The sequence below is a fragment of the Mobula hypostoma genome, chromosome 29 (genome assembly GCF_963921235.1).
Source record: "Mobula hypostoma chromosome 29, sMobHyp1.1, whole genome shotgun sequence".
Lineage (NCBI taxonomy): Eukaryota > Metazoa > Chordata > Chondrichthyes > Myliobatiformes > Myliobatidae > Mobula > Mobula hypostoma.
This window is the reverse complement of record NC_086125.1, coordinates 22,881,169-22,905,333: the sequence shown is the minus strand read 5'-3', so window position 1 is coordinate 22,905,333 and position 24,165 is coordinate 22,881,169. Positions and strand designations below refer to the sequence as shown.

The 24,165-nt window shown below is 43.8% G+C and overlaps 1 protein-coding gene across 4 annotated transcripts in view; it reads left to right on the top strand.

Moving 5' to 3' along the window:
- Positions 1-6,123: 6,123 nt before the first annotated feature.
- Positions 6,124-24,165, top strand: part of LOC134339237 (adhesion G protein-coupled receptor E2-like) — a 98,525-nt gene continuing 80,483 nt past the window's right edge. For all 4 annotated transcript variants that reach the window (XM_063035575.1, XM_063035576.1, XM_063035578.1 and 1 more), the window contains exons 1-5: positions 6,124-6,236; positions 11,466-11,561; positions 12,759-12,878; positions 13,397-13,534; positions 15,003-15,143. In XM_063035575.1, the coding sequence (XP_062891645.1) occupies positions 6,197-6,236; positions 11,466-11,561; positions 12,759-12,878; positions 13,397-13,534; positions 15,003-15,143 (535 nt within the window). In that variant the 5' untranslated portion in view covers positions 6,124-6,196. The remainder of the gene's footprint in view (positions 6,237-11,465; positions 11,562-12,758; positions 12,879-13,396; positions 13,535-15,002; positions 15,144-24,165) is intronic.

Here is a 24,165-nt window from a genome sequence, read left to right as displayed (position 1 = left end):
AACTTACTCTAAGATCAAACTAAGTATTTCCTCCAACATAGCCCACCATTTTTCTATCATCCACATGCCTATCTAAGAGTTACTTAACTTTCCCTAATATATCCGCCTCTAGATTAGCCTGGCTTATCCTGTTGTTATATACAGGCTGCAAAGAAGTTCCTTGTTTGCAAGAACCCCACAGATTTACCAGTATACACAGCAATAATACACTGAAGGACCACGTTATTCTGTGTCTCCTGTACCTAATAAAGTGGCCACTGTATATTTTCACAAATAAAACGATGTGAGGTGTTTTACGTTTATGAAAAATAGTAACAATTCATTTATTATACCCCAAAACACTGAACACAAAGCGCGGTGACAAAATTCCATGTAATATGTCATCACGTCAGAACAACCTCTTAAAGTGAATCCCAACTGATTGTCAGTGGTTGTGATTTCTGTATGTTTCCACCAATTACATTGCCGTACACAGTCCCCCTCAGAATTCACTAAAACTGGCATTGTGAGCCTGTCCGGAGCTCAGACGAGCCGCCCGGCTCGGATCCCATGTTACAGGGGTGGAGGAACCACAGGTGTGTTGAGCATCGTAAGGGGGCCTCAGAAGATGTCGGTGTGCCTCATGGAGGACAAAAACAAATGAGATGGAATGTGGGTCAACAGGAACCCAAGAGTGTTGTACACCATGAGGGAGGCAGGAATAGGTACAGAGGAATTGAATTTACTGAGGAGGGTGGAATGCTGTTGAGAGTCTGACCAGACAGTCACGGTGTCAGGAATGAAATCACCAGGCACTCGTAACGGCTGCCTGGGTACCAACTCAGCAGAGGATGACTGCAGCTTCTCTTGTAGAGCTGTTCTGAGCCCCAGCAGGATCCACGGGAGATGATGATGCCAACACTCATCCATCGGGGAGGCCCTCAGAACAGCCTTTAAGCAGAGGTGAAACTGCTCGGGAAGGCCATTGGACTGCATGTGATGCACTGTGGTGTGATGTAACCTCACCCCGAGGTTCTGGGTCATTGCAGCCCAGAGGTTTGATATGAATTGGGGATAGAGGTCAGAGGAAATATCAGACGGTGTACCAAACCGAGCGACCCAGGGGCTGACGAAAGCCTGAGCCACATCTGTGGCCGTTGTCGATGCTGGAGAGATGACCCCCCTGTCTACCTCGTGGTGCGATCCACCACGGTAAGGAGGGATGTGAAACCATGGGATGGGGAAAGAGGACCAAGAAGATCCACATTGACATGGTCAAATGTTGCTCAGGAACCTCAGACGATGCCAATGGCACTTGAACATGATGGTTAATTTTTGCCCACGGGCACTCCACACAGGCTGCAGTCCAGTCACGTACATCCTTCCTAAGGCCGTGCCACACAAACTTTAGTGCAAACAGTTTCTGTGAAAACTTCCGGCCCGTACATGAGAGGCCATGTATGGAGTCAAAAACAGTCCGTCTCTAGTTTGTGGGCACAGTGGGGCGAGGGTGACTGGTTGAGATATTGGAGAGGAGAGAAACCCCAGCTTCTCCAAACCTAATGTCAGCAAACCGCAGGCCCATGACTGATATTCGCAGACATCCCACCCTGCAAAAACTCATTTCAGGGAGGCAGCACCATCAATTTGCGGGAGACTTCCGGGAGAGGTGGAATGTCTGCAATAGAGTAGCTCCTTAGCAGCTGGCCTGCTAGTTTAAATAACGTTAGCTATGCTAGTGAACGAATGATGCCTGTTAAACTCACCTCAACATGTCTTTTACAGTCTTAACCCACCATGGGCAACAGAAAAGTCACTGTTGCAAACAGTGCAGCGAGCAACACTGTCATTATTTTGACCCCTATTAGGCAGGGGTACACTTTAGTGTAGTCTGGGGTGACGTACGTTTTATATTTTCTTTTTTTGGAACACTCTGCTACTCTGACTTTTTTGGAACTCTCTCGCTCTTGCTCTCGCTCTCTGTTCCGCGTGCTCTCTCGCTCGTGGTCACTCTCACTTGCACTTGCTTTCTTGCTTTTGCGCTCGCTCTCTCTCATGCGCTCTCTCATGCTCGCTCTCAAAAAAAATCTATTTCCGGGACATTGTATATAATTTACGGGCATCAGGGAGCCGCTATTAATTTGTGGGAGATTCCCGGAACTTCCGGGAGAGGTGGGATGTCTCGTTTCAGTAAGCCTGGGTCAGTAGCTTGTTTGGCTGCCATGCCAGCATAATCAACCCCTATGTGTCTGGCCTCAGTGGCTGGCCGTGAGAGGCAATCAGCTACGGCATTATTTTTCCCCTTGATATGTTGTACATCAGTTGTGAACTCTGATATGTAGTCCAGGTGGTGTTGCTGACTTGCAGACCAAGGGTCTGATCTTTTGGCCATCGCATGCACGAGGGCTTTGTGGTCAATGAACATTGTGAAATGGCGACCCTCTAGAAGAAAGTGAAAATGGCAGACAGCCTTAGAGTCTGAGAGGCTCATGGTCTAACATCTTGTACTTCCTTTCGGGCAGGAAGGAGCTACTGACTGAAAAATGTGAGCAGCTGCCACACGCGTCTGACCAACTGTTCGTGCCCAGCACCCACAGCATAGTCTGTATCGGAATGGGGAAACCCATGGGGACAATGTACAGACAGCAATGGAATTGAACTGTGAACTCTGACACCCCATCTCTGAAAGTGTTGTGTTACTGTGGCGCCCCGGTCCAATCCAACACTGCAAACGCTGTTGATCGTTGGACTTCCTCGCCATCAGGAAACAGCAGCAAGAATCAGTTCCTCAAACCTGATCCACCATCACGTCTGATCTGATTTTAACTGGAACTCCACAGGCGTCATAATGAGGGCAGAAAGTACAAAACCATTTCCCCATGGTGAAGCTGTCCACCACTACGGGACACACACTCAGTGGCCATTTTATTAGCTATACTCGTATACCTGCTCGTTAATGTCAATATCTAATCCACCAATCGTGTGGCAGCAACTCAATGCATAAAAGCATGCAGACAGGGTCAAAAGGTGCAGAAGAGCATCCCTGAATGCAGAACACATTGAATTTTGAAGAAGATATGTGACAGTGGCAGAAGACTGCGAGTATACCTTTAGTAATGTCTATTGTGTACAGGAAGTAACTCATAAAGTGGCCACTGAGTGTAGGTGATTGGACAAAAATTATAAACAAGATGGATTCAACACAACATCGCTCCTTGCTGTCCCTGCAGGCTGCAGATTTTCTACCTCCCCGCACTCCCCCCAGTGGTGCATATTGGTGGTTTCCTGTGCGATAACAACACTGTGAGCAGCTAACAGTGTGAGAGTGGCACCTCCTGCCCTGGATGCAGTCATTTTCCAGCAAGCCCTCCCAGCAGCAGCTCTTTGAAGGGTAGGAGCAGTCAGCGGGAGATGTGGATGGTGTTAAAGTGGTTTCCACAGTACTCTAATGCTCTCACTCCCCATTCACACCATATCCTATGTTTTCACTGCCCAGGGCTGATCTAAACATCAGCCCAAGCCTTGAGCCCAGTTTCTGTAACTTTCTTGCTTATCTCTTCAACATCCTTCTCACAATGGTTTTAGAGTAGCAGGGACAAAATTAATCACTTATTGTATGTTGTTTGGACTGGGTGGTGACCGTAATCTTCATTTGTTGAAGGATGTTAATTCTGTTCACAAGATAACCTTCAATGTTATAGTCATTATAACTACAGAAGTCCAAATGTCAGTGAAACAAATAAAACTCATTCAGGACTTCCATTTGGAAGCTCCCCCCACAGTCTGAATCGTTCCAGCAATTGAGGGAGGTGATGGGAAGGTAAGAAGAGAAGGGGTAGGAGGGTAAGCATGGGAATGGAAAAAGAGATAAAGGGGAAGGGGGAATTAGAGGAAGTTACCTTTCTCCCTCCTCGCTTTCCCTCCTTCCTTCTCTATTTTTCCGTTCTGGTTAACCTCTTGCCCCTTCTCCTCACCTGCTCATCTCTCCCTCTTGTTCCTGTCCTCCTTCCCTTTCTTCCATGGTTTTACCTTTACCAGTTCTTTACCTCTTCCAATGATCACCCCCCCCCCAGCTTGTGACTTCATCCCCTTCCCCCACACACTCACCTTCCCCTTCACCTGGTCTCACCTATCACCTGACAGCATGTACTCTTTCCCCTCCCTCACTTTATTATTCTGGCTTCTTCCCCTTTCATTTTCAGACCTGACAAAGGATCTTGGGCTTGTTGGGAGGGATTTTCAATCTCTCATTGCTACAGTCAGAAGTTTACATATGCTTCAAAAGGGCAACAATTATACCAGTGCCCAAGAAAAGCAGGGTGAGCTGCCTTAATGACTATCGTCCAGTAGCACTCACACATATAGTGATGAAGTACTTTGAGAGGTTAGTTATTGCTACAATGAACTCCCGTCCCAGCAATGACCTGGACCCAGTGCAATTTGCTTGTTGCCACAATAGGTCGACAGTGGATGTGATCTCATTGGCTCCTCATGCAGCCTTGGATCAACTGGACAATACGAGTATCTATGTCAAGATGCTCTTTAGCACAAAAGTTTCCATTGTTCTGATTGAAAATCGCCAGAACCTGGACCTCTGTACCTCCCTCTGCAACTGGATCCTCGACTTCAATCCACAATCTGTGCAGTTTGGAAATAACATCTCCAACTCGCTGACAATCAACACGGGCGCACCACAGGGGTGATACGTAGCCCGTTGTTCTACTGTCTCTACACTCATGACTGTATGGCTAGACATACCTCAAATGTCATCCATAAATTAGCTGACAACAGAGCTATTGTTGGCAGAATTTCAGATGGTGACAGGAAGGCGTACAGGAGTGAGATTTATCAGCAACTTGAGTGGTGTCACAGCAACAACCTTGCACGCAATGTCAGTAAGATCAAAGAACTGATTGTGGACTAGAGAAAGAGTAAGGTGAAGGAACACACACAAGTCCTCATCGAGGGATCAGAAATGGAAAATGAATAATTTAAAGTTCCTGGGTGTCAGTGTCTCTAAGGATCTGTCCTGGACCCAACAAACCAATGTTTTTGCCTACAACGAAGGCAGGACAGTGACTATATTCGTTAGGAGTTTGAGGAGATTTGGTCTGTCACCAAAGACATTCGCAAATTTCTACAGATCTACTGCGGAGAGCGTTTTAACTGGGTTCATCACCATCCAGTATGGGGGTTGGGGAGCTATTTCACAGGATCAAAATCAAAATAAGCTGCAGGAAGTCAGCCCCAACATGAGTAATGGCCTCCGTAGTAACCATGACATCTCCCAGAAGTGATGACTCAAAAGGGTGGCATCGGTCATAATGACCCCCGGGTAATGCCTTGTTCTCATTGCTACCATCAGGAAGGAAGTACAGAAGCCTGAAGGCAAACTGTCAACAATTCAGTCATTCCCTCTGTCATCTGATTTCTGAATGGCCATTGAACCACGAACATAACCTCACTAGTTCCTTTTATTTTTATTTTTACACTACTTGTTTAATTTAACTATTCAATTATATATATATACTTAATGTAATTCATGTTTTATTCTAATGTTTTATTGTATTGTACTGCTGCAAAGACAAGTTTCACGACATATGCCAGAGATATTAAACCTGATTCTGATTTGAAACATCGGCTGTTTAACCCCCTGCAAAGATACTGCCTGATTTTCTCAATTCCTCCAGCATGCTTCGTGTCTTTGCTCAAGATCTCCAGCATTTGCCGATTCTCTTGTGTTTACTTGTTCTCAGTTGTTCTGTTATTGTGAACCGCCACCCTTGAGTGGCAGATACATTCCTGTGGCTGCTAATTAATAAGTCCACCCTGCTCACACTGATCTATTCACTGGGACAGAGAGTGTTGACTCGGTCATTAGAATGATGACTTGGTGCACAGATCCTGAACGGGTATTTGGACCCCTATTGAATTGGTGGTTGGGCCACAACCCCACGATACCCAACTTCACACAAGAGATTCTGCAGATGCTAAAAATACATTCTAACATACACAAAATGCAGGAGGAATTCAGCATTTATGGAGGGGAATAAGGAGTTAATGTCTTGGGCTGTGACTTTCATCAGGTTCTTGCCTTTAGACATTTTCAGGAAGAGAGTTTCATTTCCTTCTCTGTCGTGGAGTCAGTGTGATACGGAGTATAAAACCCCGAGCTTACAGTGACAGCTGACACGAGAAAGGGCGAGGTGTGTAGAGAATGGGTTTCGGCAACATGAGCAGCTGCCTGCCTCTTCTGGGTAAGTGTTAATTCTGGAATATTTCTCCTTCTGTCCCTGGTCCACTCTTCTCCCTCCCTGCCCTTCCCTTCCCCTTAACTTTTCTCATTATATTTCTGTTGCTTCTCCATTCCTTTCCATTTCCAGTTCTACAGCAGTACCGCCTTTTTTCAGCGGGGTTGCAAAAATCTATCCAACATTGTTTTAAATATATTTACTGAGGTAGTCTCCACGGCTTCAGTGGGCAGAGAATCCCACAGATTCACCACCCTCTGGTAAAAGCAGTTCTCATTTCCATGCTAAATCTACTACCACAAATCTTGAGGCTACGTACCCTAATTCTAGTCCCACCTGTTAGTGGAAGCAACTCTCCTGCTTCTATCTAATCTATCCTTTAATAATTTTATATGTTTCTGTAAGATCTCCTCTCATTCTTCTGAATTCCAGCGAGCACAGACCCAGGCGATTTGATTGGATTCAAAGTTGACTTGATCATAGAAAGTAGTGGTAGAGGGGTGTTATTCTGACTGCAGGTCTGTGACCAGTGGTATTCCACAGGGATCAAAGCTTGGACCTCAGTTGTTCATGATATATAGAAATGACTTTAATGAAAATGTGGATGAGTGAGTGAGTAAGTTCGCAGCTCATTCAAAAAAAGATTGGAGTTCTTATGGATAGTGTAAAAGATTGCCAAAGATTACAGCAGAATATAAATGAAAGTTTAAATTCAAATCCAAATTAAACTTATTATCAATGTACATATATGTCACCATAAACAACACTGGGATTTATTTTCTTAACCGGCATTCACAGTGAATACAAAGAAACACAACAGAATCAGTGAAAAAAACACACTAAACAAGATAGGTAAAAATTCACTGTGCAAAACCCAACAAATGGTTAATTAGTAGCAGATACGTTCAGGATGATGTCCGGTGCAGTTTAATCTGTCCAAGTGTGAGGCATTGCACTTTGACACATCAAATGTAAACGGACAGTTCACAGTTAATGGCAGGACCCTTAACAATGCTGATATTCAGAAGGATCTTGGGGTCCAAGTCTATTGTTCCCTGAAAGAGTCTGCACAGGTTAATAGGGTGGTAAAGAAGGCAATTAGCATGCTTGCCTTGCCTTTGACGAATTGAGTTTAAGATTAAGGGAATTATAACAAGAAGTCCTGATCTGACAATCAACCTAATTTGACCTTGTGCTTTATTGTCTGCCAGTCAGTGCATGATATTTTTAACGTTATTCTGCAATCTGTTATTGTTTTCCCTCCTGTGACCTCAATACACTGTTCTAATGAAATGATGTGTAGGGATGACATGCATAACAAAGTTTTTTGTTGGAACTCATTTAATGTGACATTAATAAATCAACTGATCAGTTTACCAGCTGTGTAAAGTTTTGGTTGGGCTGCAACAGGAGTATTGCATTCAGTTCTGGTCGCTCCAGTCTGGGAATGATATGAGGCTTTGGAGAGGGTGCTGAAGAGATTTGCCGTGCTGCTGCCTGGATTGGAGGGAGTGCGTGGTAGGGAGAGCTTGCACAAACTTTGGTTATTTTCTTTGGAGTGGCGGAGGCTGAGCGAAGGCCTGATAGAAGTTGATAAGATTAGAAGGGCATAGATAGAGCAGGGAGCTGGTATGTTTCTCTCAGGTTGAAATTTCTAATACTGGAGGATGTGTTTTTAATGGTGGGGGGGGGTTTGAATTGAGATGTGCGAGGCAAGTTTTTAACACAAGGTATGGGTTACCTGGAATGTGGTAGGCACATGAATAAGCAGAGATGGATATGGACATTGTTTTCGTAGAAATGAAGTGTTTAGTTTAGTTACTGGTTTCATTAGTTCAATAAAATACCGAAAGGCCTGTTCTCTGTTCCTTGGCCAATTGAATGAGTCCAGAGCCCAGTAAAGGTATTCTTTGCCCATCCTTTTGAGCATCTTCTACTGGTTGAAGAGGGAGAGGAAATCAGTGGACCAGCCTTCTGAGAATGTTGGACCAGATCTCGGACAGAATGGATGTCACCCTACAAGGACCAGCCATGAACTCATGGTATTGTTTAGAGTGGATTGCATGGGCCAGCACATGACCCAGGGGGAGACTAAACTCAAGCTTCTGAGGAGGTGAGAGTCAGCAGACCCAGGTTCAGTATTGATCTCAGGTACTGTCTGTGGACTTCACAATGTTCTTCCTGTAAATGTTCCTCTGGGTGTTCCAGTTGCCTCTCATATCCCAAGGATATACAGGGTTAATTTACATTGTAAGCTACCTCTTAGTGTAGGTAAAGAGCAAAATAACGAAAGGGGAGTTGATGGGCATCTGAGGGAGAAGGTTGCCAGGAAACAGGGAAATAAGAAGGGAAGCAGGACAGATGGGATTGCTCTGCTGGAGCTAGTGTAGGATGTATGGGCTGAATGGCTTCTGTCTGGCACACAAGTCAGTAACATGGCAATGAGCACCCATTGTCACGAGAGGGACATCCGCCCAGTCACATGGTTTTCCCAAATGCCTGCTTCCAGAATCTCTGAGGATCTCCAAGGTCATCCTGGCCTGCCCTGGTGACTGATCTTATTCAGAGTTGGTGGAGGACAATGGTCAGTTCCACCAGTGTTCGGGAGTATCTGAGCCGATGTTTGGAAGGTCGTCACACAAACTGTGTGTGCATCCTGGCTGGATTGATTAGGCAAGAACATTTCTGTTAAAGGTACAGGCCAAGTCTCCTATTCCCTCTGGATCCTTGACTGGGAACAGAGAAGGAAAATGGTCAGAGATGGAGGACCAGCTATAATTATCATACTGACAGCACAGGCTTGAAGGCTTGAATGGTCTCATCCTATCTTCTATGTTTCTATGAGCAGGAGGGGCTGTCATCGAGCGTATCTTCATGATCTGGTGAGGAAGCCTCCATCATTTCCTCACCAGTTAGAAGAGGGAGTCACAGAACAAAATTATCTGGGACCTTGCATATGAGTTTTAGTACATGATGAGCTGCAGGTCTGTTAGCGGACTCTTCAAACACTGGTACCTTTGTCCCGGGACAGGCTCTTTTACACCTTGAGTCAGAGTCTCAGTCTGTGCCCATCTCCAGGAATTCCATCCCAGACCTCAGCCTCTGGTCTGCCCCCTCACATCTGTTTGATTGGATGTGGTAGAAGTAGCTTTACTCTGTATATAACTCATGTTGTCTCTGCCCATGATATATTTATGGGACAATGTGAAGGGAGCTTCATTCTGTACTTACCCCATGATGTCCCTACCTCAGATGTGCTTGTGGTACATTGCAGAGGGAGATTTACCATGTATTTAACCCATGATATCCCTGCTCAGAATATGTTTGATGGGATGGCACAGGGGGAGTGTTACTCTGTATTTAACCCACATAGTCACTGCTCTGGAAGTATTTGATGGGATAGTGTTGAGCAGGGGTTCCAGACTCTTTTTTATGCCATGGAGCCCGACCTTTTACTGAGAGGTCCATGGACCACAGGTTGTGAACTCCTAATATAGAGGGAGATTTAAGTTGTGTTTAACCCTCTCCTGCCCTGTCTCTCTACATTTGCTTTGTGACACAGTGGATGAGCAACTCCCTGCACTCATTCAGTTGGAGTTTCCGATCAAATCCATTTCATCCTTGATCTAAATAATGGTTGGGGATGAGTATTATTCCGACTCTAACAATTGCTGGGTGAATGGAATGTGTTGCCGGCGTGGTGGTTCAAAGTTCAAAGTACATTTATTACCAAAGTATGTACACATTACAGAATCCTCAGATTTATTTCCCAACAAGCAGCCACGAAACAAAGAAACTACATATAAAGAATAAAATAACCCATAAAAAGAAGATTGTGGAACACCCAATGTACAATGTAAAGTAAACATCATGCAGACAATAACAGCAAACAAATAGCGTTTCTGAACTGAAGTCCGTAAAGAGAGTCTCAGAGTCCAGCGCAGAGCCAAGGAAACGTTGTGGCGCAGCGATCAGAACCAGCTCATACTTCGCCCCAAGCCTCGACACCCTGACCTTTTCAATCTGGCCCAGTACTTAACTCTCCATACGAACAATGGGTTCTGCCACATGGATACACGGGACTTTGCCTGCTTGATTCAGCCTGTAAATCTCCATCCGCACATTGTGTTCAGTCGTCGATACCGTCTGGTGCCTGGACCCCGTGGCTTCGATTTGGCCTATTCTCGACCTTTCACACTCTTCCACTCTCTTGTTGACAAGTCTGCCAGGTCGAATTGCCTCCAAATCCAAAGAGAAGTTATAGACAATTACTTGTGATGATTGTAGTATATGTCATTAATCTGCCTTGGAATTCATTTTCTTGCAGGTGTTTTCTGGAACATAAACAAATGCGATAGAATTTATGAAAAACTATAAATAACAAAGGATGACTAAGAACTGAGTGCAAAAGAATTCAAATCATGCAAATAATAAAAAAGTAAATATATAATACAGAGAACATGAGATGTAGCATTCCTGAAAATGAATCAATAGGTTGTGGAATCAGTTCATCGTTGAGGAGAGTGAAGTTATCCATGGTAGTTTAGGAGCCTGATGGTTGTTGGGTAATAACTGTTCCTGAACCTGGTGTTGTGGGACCTAAGGCTCCTGTATCTCACCATCCAGGTGTTTTCTGAAATGTCCATGAACTCACGAATACTATCTCATAACACCTTGTTTGCATATTAGTTAATATTTATAATTTAAATGTTCAATGTAAATATATTGTCAGGGTAGGTATATATTACCATGTGCCAACCTGAGATTTATTTTTTTGAAGACATTTGCAAGAAAATAAAGAAAGACAGTAAAATTTGTATAAAACTCTACATAAACAAAGACTAACAAACAACCAAAGTGCAAATGAAGACGAAACTTGGTTCTCACACCACTAGGTTCAGGAAGTTATTACCCTTAACTATCAGCCTCCTGAACCAGTGCAGATAACTTCAGCAGGTGATGTGGAGTTATCTGAGCTTTGGAGACCAGTGTCAGAAGTCAATGCTGGTGGCTGGATTTTGGTCACTGAGAACAAAGCACAGACACTCCTGTGTTCAACGCCATCAATCCAAAGACTGGTTTTGCCCAGCTCAGGAAGTGGGGCTATTAACTCTCTCTCCCTCCCATAGTTGTCACCAGCCCTGGCTATGTTCAGTATTGGGGTGTTGTGTTCCAGGAGGGAAGGAGTAAAAATGACAGAACCAAAGTCTAACTGCTTCATTTTCATTCTTCTAGTTATCTTGTGCTGTGGTATGTTCCAAGACATTCTGTCCCAAAATCACAACTGTCCATCAGGTCATCAATTTGAACCATCACAAAACAAATGTTTCGGTGAGTTTTAAATTCCCTCAGGTGACTGAGTTTGGTTGAGGTTTAAATGGGTGATACAGTCCAATTAATGGTTTCAATGAATGTACATTGAGTGCCCACTTTATTAGGTACACATGTACCCCTGCTCATTAATGCAAATGTCCAATCAGCCAATCATGTGGCAGCAACTCAATGCACAAAAGCATGCAGACATGGTCAAAGGGTTTAATTGTTGTTCAGACCAAAGATCAGGATGGGGTAGAAATGCGATGTAAGTGACTTTGGCTGTGGAATGATTGTTGGTGCCAGACAGGGTGGGTTGAGTATCTCAGAAACCGCTGATCTCCTGGGATTTTCACACACGACAGACTCTGGAACATCCAGTGAGCAGCAGTTCTGTGAGTGAAAACACCTTGTAATGAGAAAGTGTTATGTTTTGTAACTCCAAAACATAAAACGAATTAAAAGCAAAACCACAGAGCCAGAGCCAGGGATAACTCATGTACATTTAGTTTTGTTTAAATGAACCAGAACACTTACTCAAACAATATATTTACAATATTACTCAAATTACTCTGAGCCAAGGGTACCTCATGTACGTTTAGTTTTGTTTATACTTTAGTGAGACGTGTGAGTATGATGTCATGGCATGATGACGTACGCCATTCACATACTTTTATTTTTTACAAATAACCCAGAATACAAAATGCTTCATCAAAGAATATATTTACAAAAAGGTCAAATATTTCTGAGATATGAAATACACATCAGAAACATCAGAAATACAATTTATTTTATTTTCCACTCTATATCTCTAAATAAAATATTCATTTATTTGAGATGTTGAGTGAAACAGGTCCTTCTGACCCAATGAGCCACACTGCAGCAACCCACCTATTTAACTCTAGCCTAATCACAGGACAGTTTACAATAACCAATTAGCCTACCAACCAGTACATCTTTGGGCATTGGGAGGAAACCACAACACTTGGAGGAAATCCACACACTCGTGGGGAGAATGTACAAGCCCCTCACAGACAGTGTCGGAATTGATCTCTGAACTTCGGAATAGCCTGAGTTGTAATAACGTTGTGCTGACCACTACATTACCGTGGCATCCCTGATGTTATTTTATAATTTCCATCAACTACAGTAGAATCCACTTGTAATGGACAGCAAAATGTTTACAATTGTAAAGAATTTTTCCTCTTTACACAGATATCAATGAATGTGAAAATGTTACTATATGTGGACCTCGCAAAATGTGTTGGAACACAGCTGGTTCTTACAAGTGTCCATGCAAGCAAGGGTACAATGAAATCAAACAGGACTGTGAAGGTGAGGAATTTAAGTAACTATGAAATCAAGAATAAAATTCAAGACTGAACTATTAGTTCCGAATGTGTTAGAGACTGTGAATTGAACACAATTTTGAGGGTTATAGATAGGGCAAATGCAAACAGGCTTTTTCCACTGAGGATGGGTGGGACCACAACTAAAGATTATGGGGTAAGGGTGAAAGGTGAAAAGTTTAAGGGAAACATGAGGGGGCCTTTTTCTGTGCTGTACTTTTCTTTGACTCTATGAGGCAGTACAGTAGAGAGGCGGTTAGTGCGACACTATTACAGTTCAAAGTGTCAGAGATTGGAGCTCATTTCCAGTGCCATCTGTAAGGAGTTTGCACGGAAGTCTTGGCAGGGTAGTGGTAGATGAAATTTAACTCTGATAAGTGTGACGGTGGAGATCTCAAAGGTTAGATATATACCATGAATAGTAGGACCCAAGAGAGTATTGAAGGGTGAAGGGACCCTAATGTGTAGTCGAAAGATCCCTGAAGTGTTTCTCCGTCTGCACAGATATCGATGAATGTACTTCCACTCCGTGTGCCCATGAAGCAACTTGTCAGAACACAGATGGGTCTTTCAACTGTATTTGCAGCACAGGTTTTCAGTCGACTGAGAAGGCTGGCTCCAATGGAAGGAGGAGCTGTGAAGGTAATTACCATAAATAACCGTGAAATAGAATAAAGATCAAATTGCCAATCTTCAGGACGATCAACCTCAAAATCAAAGTTCAGTGTATTGTAATATTCACAAATATACGTACGTATGCACTAGTGCAATGTAAAACTTACCCGATGGGCCGAATAGCCTAATTCTGCTCCTATGTCTTTTGGTCTTACCGTAGCATCATCACAGGCACATAGCATGACATAAACATCATTCACAACACTCTGATTAACTGGCCCTGTTTGGGAGAACTCTGAAAGAACAAAAACTAATTGTGAACGTTGCCAAGATTCCCTTTAGTTACTTGGGACAGTATGCCATATCCAAGAAAAGAAGTTCTGGCAATGGAGAGGGTTTACAAGAATGATCCTGGGAATGACACAGTTAATGTATGAGGAACGTCTGATGGTTCTAGGCCTGTACTCACTTGAATTTCTTCAGCAGAGGGTGGTGAATCAGAGGAATTCATTGCCTCAGATGGCCATGGAGGCCAAGTCATTAGGTGTATTTAAAGTGCAAGTTGATAGTTGATAGATTAGGAAGTGCATCTAAGGCTACAGGGAGAGGCAGGATAATGGGGTTGAGAGGGAAATCGGCCATGATGGAGCAGACTCAATGGGCCTATGTCTTATGGCTTAAATACTGCAAATTGTGAAGTTGGAGATCCCAGATGAGGAAGTGGGGAGGCTCAGAGGATCCAACAGCATCTGTGGATGGAGAAACTAGAAAAATGAGAAAATGAGACAAAAGAGTGTGTCCCTGATAGAGTGGTGAGACCAAGTTGTTAAAGGAGACATAATGCATCCAGGTAGTGGATGAATGACCGCAGTTAGAGAGAAAATAAAATAAAATGCAGGATGCAGAGTAGAGTATGCTGGAAATCTGAAACCAGGGATGGTTCTGGAATCTCCCAGCATTCTGTTTCTCACCCACAGATGTTGCCTGACCTGCTGAGTATTTCCAATGCTGTACTTCCAATGCAGATTCAGGGAGGGAGTGGGCAATGAACTGAAATTTAAATGTGACTAAACCTGGTCTTGCCACAGTCATATTAAAGATGAATGGAGCACTGAGAGTCCTCTTTCCTCCCTGCTCCTGTCCAATGAAAAGCAGCTGCAGTACAGAAGGCAGGGTTGCTGCCGACCTTCCACACTGTTATCGACAGTCCCATAGAATGGAGAGCAGGGTAGTTACCACCCCGGCTTCTAACAGGTGACCAGCTGTTTGGTTCCTCAAGTCAATTCTGCTCTTCTTTAACTCCATTCACCTGATTTTCTTTCTCAAACCATAAGGCCCCTTCCCAAGAATAGTCACTCAATCCTCTGTTCCAGCAGTGGTCTTCTCTGGATTAACCAACACAGTGCTGAGTTACTCCATGCCGACCCACAGAGCCCAGGTATGAAAGGGAGCAATCCATGTTTACTGTTGAGAGAGATTTTCTCTGTTCACACAGATATCGATGAATGCAAATCCTCACCTTGTCACAAACATGCAACTTGCATCAACGTGATGGGATCCTACCAGTGCAACTGCAACACAGGGTTTCGGGCATTACCTGCGACCACCAACCTCACAGCAGGGAAAGTTTGTGAAGGTAAGGACTTTGTCTCAACATGGAAATGGACAATAAATCCCAACTGATTGAGGATATCAGTTGTCTACAATTCTCCTGCAGAGTCCCACAACTAAAGAAGAATTTAATGGGCTCTGTCCTGTGTAAATTGCACAAGGGAGTCATTGTGGGAGGTAGGGAAGTTATCCTTGGTTTTTCTGTTGTTTCCTTTGATAAATCTGATGATTTGTTTAAATGGGAAGGCAAAAGGGACTGACAAGCAAATGGGAATAGTTGATTGTAGTTGGCATGGATGAGATGGGCCAAAGGGTCTTTTTCTCTGCTGTATTATGATTCTATATTTCAGAGTTTGTGAAATAAATTCATTGACCAGTCATGTTTCTTTAGGAACGAGAAACAAAATACTGAATTGTCTAGGGTCAGGTGTGACTGGAGGAGGCAACTCTAGCTGGCATGGTGATTACTATTGCAAACTTGGTTCCCAAACTCTCACACAGTCTAATGGCACCCTCTCAGAGCAGGTTCAGTGAGGGTCTGAGTAATCCATGGGGATGTGGAGGGGAATAGTCAGCGATGGACCACGCAAAGATGAGAGGAGCTTGGAGCTTGGCATCAAAAATGATAATGTTTCTCAGTTCTGTATGATTGTAGGAAGCAGCATCAATGCAATCATTGATGGACTGAAGAAAGGCTGAGGGAGATGGTCTGGACAGGATTGAAGCAAGGACTCCTCCATGTGTCCCACCAAAGTTCAAGTGTAGCTTGGCCCATGTGAATTCCTACAACCGCGCCTATGTCCACAACAAAGTGAGAGACGAGTAAAAGATACCAAGGAGTGCAAAGCCTCTCCGTATCACCCTCTCACAACTTGTTACAACACATCGGGTTCCTACCTGTGGAACTGCATTGCAGGGTTTCAGGCATCTCCAGTGACAGCCAGCCTCACTGCAGGAAGGTTTTGTGAAGGTACGGACTTTATATCACCATGAAAGTGAGAATTAATCACAAGGCTGTGTGGGTGTCATCAATATTCCAGGATTGTGTTGAAGGTATTCTTGGAATTAAAGTATTAACTCATAGGGTCTGCATTGTGTAAATCACGTGGTTGGTAAATGTTGGTGCTTTCTTTGTTTTATCGTTATTTCCAGATACTTTTAGATACAGGGACAGAATTTATTGACCAGACAGGTCCTTTGGACACAGGAAATCATGCAATACAACTTTGAGGACTGAGTCCAATCTGATTGACAGTTTTAGCTCCCGTGGTCATTACTACTACAATCCTGCATCCCAGATTCCCACATGGACCAACATGTCACTCTCTGAGCCCATTCAGTGGAGGGGCTGGGAAATCTATTGGGACTGAGATGTTTTCAACCCCAATCCGGGTTCAGGGCCACATTAAAGATGAGTAGAGCTATGGGCATCCAGTACACCTCCCCACTGCCAGCTATCCACCCCAGTAACACCCAGTCATTAATGCACGACTCCATCAGAATCAGATTCCTGTGTATTGTCACTGACATCCGTCGTGAAATGTCTTGTTCTGCAGCAGCAGTACAGTGCAATACATAAAATATACAATAAATTATGATAAGAAATATATATTTAAAAATTCAAACGTCCAATTTAATTTCAGAGAGATGTACATAATATACATCCTGAAATGCTTTTTCTTCGCAAACATTCACAAAAACAGAGAAGTGCCCCAAAGAATGAACGACAGATAAACATAAGAACCCCAAAATCCCCCCCCGAGCTCCTCTTCCTCATACGCGTAAGCGCAGCGAGCAACAATCCCCCCCTCCCTCCCACTAGCAAAAATAAAGCAAGTATCAGAACTGCCACCGAGCACTCATCATGAGCAAAGCAATAGCAAAGACACAGACTTGCAGTTACCCCACAAACTTCACATTTCATCCGGCATTCAACATACCACAGGTAAGGGAGAAGGAGGCGTCTCCATTTTTACCCCCAGCGAGCGGGGAGACATAACAACAGCCCACTGGTTTATGATGTTAAAAGTCCATTACATCACTTTTTTCGAGCTCTGTGCCTGAAGTTCGCACAGATCCCGGGTCTTCGGGCCCACAGCAGATATTCCGACTCCCCCGACGACACACGGGTCTCCTGCTGTGAAACCGACCCTCGATCTGCCCGTCTCCAGAGCCCTGAGATCTTAAGCTTCCGATTTCGAGCCAGATTCTCAGGCCAAAATCTTGGCATGCTGAAACCCTGAGAAAAGGTCCCATTCCCGCAAAGATCCGAAGTCAGGGATGCAGGGCAGGGTCTTCAAAAAAACCCTGAAAGGGAAAAATAAAGACATTAAAGATGGAAATGGGGGAGGGGGTGGCGCCAGTGCACATGCTTATGGATTAGACGCGTTTGCTCAGTGCTCCTCTCTGAGGCCTCGATAAAATTACTACTATACCTTATTTTATTTATTCATGGGCCAACAGTGTGCGTTTACTCTCTTTATCTAAACTAAGTGTATGGAAAAGTTTGACAATGCTGAAGGCAAACAAAGCCAAGACCGCCGACTGCCAAACTACCGGAGCTAGTGCTAATGCTAACAACAGGCCTGTAAATAACTTCTCCGCGTCTGAGATACCGCCGGACTAAACTTAGGTCAGGAGATCTCAGTCATTTCTGCGCGGCATTAACGACCGCTTTGATGTTTTTGAGACCAAGTTCCAGACGCTTGTGGCCTCATAGGCTGATCTACAAGCCCGTGTGGCTAATCAAGAACTAACCGCTAGTGACCTCCAAGCATGCGTGCAAGAGCTTGAAGCTAAATACTCAGAGCCAATGAGACAAAACAGCCAGCTCCAAGCTAAAGTGCTTGGCTTAGAGGCTTGTTCCCGGAGACATAACTTTAAGATTGTAGGGATTCAAGAGGGTGAGGAGGATGGTAATCCCAATGAATTTGTTTCCAGACTGATTCCCAAGTTGCTTGGGGAAGAGCATTTCCCGCACCCGGTTAACGTTGACCGTGCACATCGCTCTCTTCAGCTGAATCCAGCCACCGGTGCCAAGCCACGCACCATCTTGGCACGCATTCACCATTTTCAAGTGAAAGAGCTGATCTTGTGCCATGGCAAACTACGACCCATGGAGTATAAGGGAAACAAGGTCTTGATCTTCCCGGACTATACCAGTGAGGTGATGACTCAACGTCGTGCCTTTTGGGATGTACTGCAAACTCTGCATGATGGAGGAATCAAGAACGCCCTGCAGTACCCGGCTAGGCTCTATATTTATCATCAGGACGGAGGAGCGCGTATAGTCTATGACGACCCGAAGGAAGCAGCACAATTCATGGAAAGGAATAATGCACGCAAAGGGGAGTAGATATACTGACACTGTTTATTCAGCTTATACTTGTGCCAGTTTATATGTTGGGATAAGGGGAGTGACCTGCTTGCTAAATGTAGTTTTACAACGCTGTATACCGCACTGATATTTAATTGCAGAGAATGTTTTGAATATGTCTGTTATTACAATGGTTAATTTTGAGTTGGTGTCATGAATGCCCAGCTTCAGGTGCAGACATTGGATAACTCTCCCCAGCCCTAATACCATTTGTATTGTATAGTTTGCGTTAAAAATTTTCTCGGAGAGGGGGCTTGTGATAATTGTGTAATGTTAGTTACCTGCCCAGCAGCTCCTTTTTGGATGGAAATGGGGAACTATGTGTCCGGTTCAGGGAGACACGAAGTGGGGTGGTTTAGGGTGTGTGCTGTTCTTGTTTACGGCTCAGACATGTTTTTTTTTGTATGTTGTGTTCTCATGAGGCTGCCAGTTATTTTGCATTGTTTGCTATGTTTGTGCTCAACTGTAATAATCTCTTTTTTATTCTCATATGCAGGGGTCTCGCGGTAGAACGCAGCTGGGGGGAAAAGCTATTACAATAGTCTCGTGGAATGTTTAGGGGGCTTGGTCATGTTATTAAGAGGGACAGAGTTTTTAGACATCTCAAATCTCTATCTGCAGACGTGATTTTTCTACAGGAAACCCATATCAAAGTAACTGAGCAACGCAGATTGAGGTCTAGCTGGATATCGCAGGTTTCCCAGTCACCAGTTACTTCACATGCCCGTGGTGTGGCTATCCTTTTTAGGAAAAATATTCGATTTCAACTCACTTCCATGACCACGGATCCTCTTGGCAGGTATATCATGGCCTCTGGTACCACTAATTCGTTTCCACTAACCTTCCTTAATATTTACGGTCCAAACACAGATGAGCCAAGTTTTTTTAGGGAAGTTTTTGATTTACTTCCGGATGCCAGTAATTCAAATATAATAATCGACGGTGATTTGAGTTGCTATCTAGATCCATATTTAGATGGATTGTCCTCCCGCCCGCCCTCAAATATCGTGTCAGTGCAGGTCCTAAACAATTTGATTAAATCTTGGAATTTAGTAGATATCTGGCGAGTTCAACATCCCACCGACAAGGACTATTCTTATTATTCTCATGTTCACAAATTCTATAGTAGAATAGACTATTTTTTGGTTGATTCTCATTTAATTTCTCGCGTTACCAATACAAAATATCATAATATATTAACCTCTGACCATAGCCCCTAGACAATGTCCCTAAATCTCTCTCTTCCTAAACAAATCTATTCCTGGCGTTTTAACCCTTCCTTACTCACTGATAAGAAATTTATAGAAAACATCTCCATCAGTTTAAAAGATTTTATAGAAATTAATGATAATGGCGAGGTGTCAGATTCCACACTCTAGGAGACATTAAAAGTTGTATTTCATGGGTACTTAATTTCATATGAATCTGCTGCTAAGAGGGAGAGAGAGGGGCGATTATTAGAGATTGAGAATACTTTCCCAACTCTCGAAGCGACATACCAGGCCTCAAAATCCTCTGAAGACTACAATAAGATAATGAAGCTTAAATATGAGTACAATTGCATCTTGGGTAAATTAAGACAAAAGCATTTCGAAATGGGGGGACAAGCCTGGGGGGCTCCTGGCAGGGCAGCTTTAGGGGCGCTCCGGCCTCAAGGTCAATCCACTGCATTAGATCCAGGGCGGGCACCCTGTTAACCAAACCCAAGGAGGTAAATGACTGTTTTAAAGAATTTTACAGTGAACTCTACACTTCTTAATGCGATGCCACTCAATCTGATTTGAATGACTTCTTTGACTCTCTTGTAATGCCGAAACTTAGTGACGCTGCTAGGGAGGACACAGATTCTGACTTCACATTGCAAGAAGTAACTTCTACCATTAAGTCATTTCTGTCTGGTAAGGCAGCTGGGCCAGATGGATTTGGCTGCAGATTTTATAAGAAATTTTGGGATATCCTTGCCCCACTTCTCCTCAGAATGATATCTTGCTCTAAGAGGGAAAAGCCTTGCCTAAAACATTGTACGAGGCCAATACTTCCCTTATTCTAAAGAAAGGTAAAGAGGAAACAGACCCGGCCAGCTGCCACGGTAGAGCCCCTCGCCCTAAAAGTAAGAACTCACCCAAATATTGTGGGTTTGAAAGTGGGAGGTATTGAAACACTTAATAGTTTCTATGCCGACAATATGATACTGTACCTACAAAACCCAGAAAAATCAGTCCCCCTTCTTCTAGATTTAATCACTTCTTTTGGCAGACTATCGAGATACTCAATCAATAAGACAAAAGGTGACTTCATGCCCCTCTCCGACGTCTACACGCTGGGTTTTTTGGAAAGTGTCCCGTTTAAAGTAGTTAAAGATCACTTTACTTATCTTGGTTTGGCAATATCCAAAGATCCTAAATTAATATTTAAATTAAGTTTCACAGAGTTCATTTCAAAACTTAAGCAGAATATAGAAAGTTGGAAAACCCTACCTCTGTCCATGATTGGTCGTATAAATTCAATTAAAATGGTTTCCCTTCCTAGGTTTCTCTATCTTTGTCACAATCTCACCATTTTTCTTACATCAGCCTTCTTTAAAGAGTTGGACTCCATAATTTTGTCTTACATCTGGAATTATGAGAATCACAGGACTTCAAAAATCCATTTGCAAAAGCCCAAGTCTGAAGGATGGCTGGGATTACCTGTATTCAGACATTACTATTGGGCTGTCAATGTTAGGGCTCTAATGTTTTGGCAACAGGGGGCTCCAGATAACTCAGTCCCTGGGGCCCCCTTGTGGCTATATATGGAGTCTAACTCTGTTGTCAATTCCTCCTTGCCAGCCATGCTGCTCTCTAAGTTAGAAAAGCCTGGGATTTTAAAAAGTTTAAGTTTTTTTGTTTTGAAAAATTCCATCAGAATTGTAAATCAGATTAGGAGCGTTCTGAATTTACCAGAGACCTCTGTACAAACACCAACCTGTTTCAATCACTCCTTTCTACCCTCAGGGTCAGATAAAACCTACCATGCTTGGAGGGAGAAGGGTCTGGTTTCTATCAAAGACCTGTACATAGAGGGACAGTTTGCAACATTTAGTCTGCTGAAAGAGAAATTTGAGCTGCCTCATTGGCACTTTTTTCGTTACTTACAAATTAGACACTACGTCCAATCTAAGATTTGTGATTTTGAAATCCTTCCAGGGAAGCATATATTTTTTGATATCTTAAAGAACCCCCCTGACTCCAAGCATCTCATTTCTAAGTTTGTACGTTTGTTCGATAGTTGTATTACAGCCTCTACTGTGAAGATCAGGGAGGCCTGGAGAGAGGAATTGGGCATTGAACTATCTGAAGCTGCCTGGGACAAGAGTTTGTCATGGTACAGGCTTGCTCTATTAACGGCTGACACCAGCTGATCCAGTTCAAAGTTGTCCACCGTCTTCACTGTTCTAAACTCAGGCTGCACAGGATTTACCCTTCTGTCTCACTGTGTGACAGATGTCAAGGGACGGAGGGCACGTTGTCACACACCATTTGGTTTTGCCCGTCACTGACCGGATTTTGGTCCAAAATATTTGACTGGTACTCAAAGGCCTATAAAAGATCCTTCCCTTTGGAAGTTCGTCTAGCCATCTTTGGCTGTCCACAATCTACTTTATGCATCCCTACAACAGTCTCTGATGCTGGGGATGACTGTCGCCAAAAGACTTAACTTGAGGGAATGGAAATCACCCTCTCCCCCTTCCTTCCGGAGATGGATGGCTGACACGATCTCAGTCATACAGATGGAGAGACTTAGGTTCTTCAGAACCAATTCAATTATAAAATTTTCAGCTATCTGGGATCCATTTCTTGCCTACCTAGACAAGGCCGGGGGCAGATGAATAATTTCCCCACAGCTGATTTCTCACGGCCCTCATTTGAAACTTAAGGGTGCCTATACTTGTGCGTCAAATGTATGCCGTAGGTACGGCGTAGCTGCGAACCCTACGTCGTAGCCTAACGCGCACATCTCCCAAAATTTAACTATGCGTCGCGGCGTCGCAGATGGCAACAACTGTGATTGGTCCGCTTGGTAGCATCGCATTTCCTCCTACGCTGCAATAGCTTCCCATTGGGCGACTGAAGGGCAGGGAAGGAACTCTGGCTGCAATGCTTTCCATAAAGCTTTACAGACCTCCGAAGTTATGGAGGACCCTGTGCTTGACGCCAGTTTGTAGCTAGCTGCTACAGCCTGTTGACTTCCACCTGAAGCTAAAACTTGAATGATGATTGCCAGTCTCTGAGTATACTGTGCGCACACTGATGTGAAATAAATGGTTGGAGACGATGAACCAAATCATCAAATCTACCTGCCGACATCTGAAAATATTTGAAATGCATTTCCTCGTCCATGTCTCTCAGTGGCCGGACAAGCACAGAAAATTCACCCTCCTTCAGTTTCAGTCACCATTGTTTGAAGTTTGAGTTTCTTCGTGTTGAGTTTCAACACGAAGAAACTCAACATAGTGGCATAGAAACCCCACTGCCAACTAGCATTTTGGCGGTGAATTGCAGAGCGACGCAGACACACCAACACATAAGTATAAATGTTCACAACGGCGTAGCCCATTTCCATAGGCTGCGGCGTAAGCTAGAACGCACAAGTATAAATCAGCCTTTAGAGATAGACCTTGTAACTGAAACTGCCTCACTGTAGGCTCGTAATGAATTAGCTGTCACTGTGAATTCAATCTCCGCTGGTGATGAATGGAAAGGTGTGTCTTCTGTCACTATGATAGTGTGGTGAGTACTCGTGGAACAACCAACAGCAAAATTGTCAGTAGAAAAGATGTCTTTGTGTTCCAATATCTTATAAGTTATTCTCTTTTTCCATTCCTCTGGTATTGGTGAGTCATCAAAGTTGACTGACTTCAATGTCAACTTCCCTAACAGAGGAGACTCTTTCTCTTCCTTTTTCTTTACTGGGAAACTAGAAACTCCTGACACCTCCTCCTGACGTGTTCCTGACAATCACTGTTCTTCTGTTAGAATAGACACCCAAAGATTTCTACAGTTAGGGGTCTCACCAGCACTCCTGCAGGCAAAAGTGGATTTTCTTCCTGATCGTCAGGAGCATCCACAAAAATGGCTGGGGTACTGGGCTGTCCTGAGAATCTGGGTATTCCAGTCACTCTAACTCCTCCAGAAGGTAGAGTGTCTGGTTTAGACTGAGTATACCACACAGTTCCTCTTTATTCTCATCACCCTGCACAGGAGAAACTTGCACATTCTCAAAGGCAGCTCTGAATGCAGGGAGAATAGACGAAGTTCTCAGAAAGTTCTCTCCCTTTCTCTCTTTACATGCTCCCATCTGCCTTCTCGCAGTGGAAGTGTTTGTTCCCACAAGAATGGTAACTTTGCCTTTGACAACTGGATCCGGGCAAACCAACACAAGTGTATCAATAGTCTCAGCTACTGCAATATCTGCTCTTGAATACACCAGTGTCGACGACAAATAACCATCATGAGGGTAATCATCAGCACTAAGCCTCCGAAACCCCAAGGGTACTGACAGGAGCCAACAGTAAATGCATCAAATCCCTGTTGAAAAGGATCTGTAGAGTAAAGTAACTTGAGAACCTGTGTCAAGTATGACTCTAGCATAAATACCTTCAGAATGTCTGGAGACATCAGAACTTGGCCCC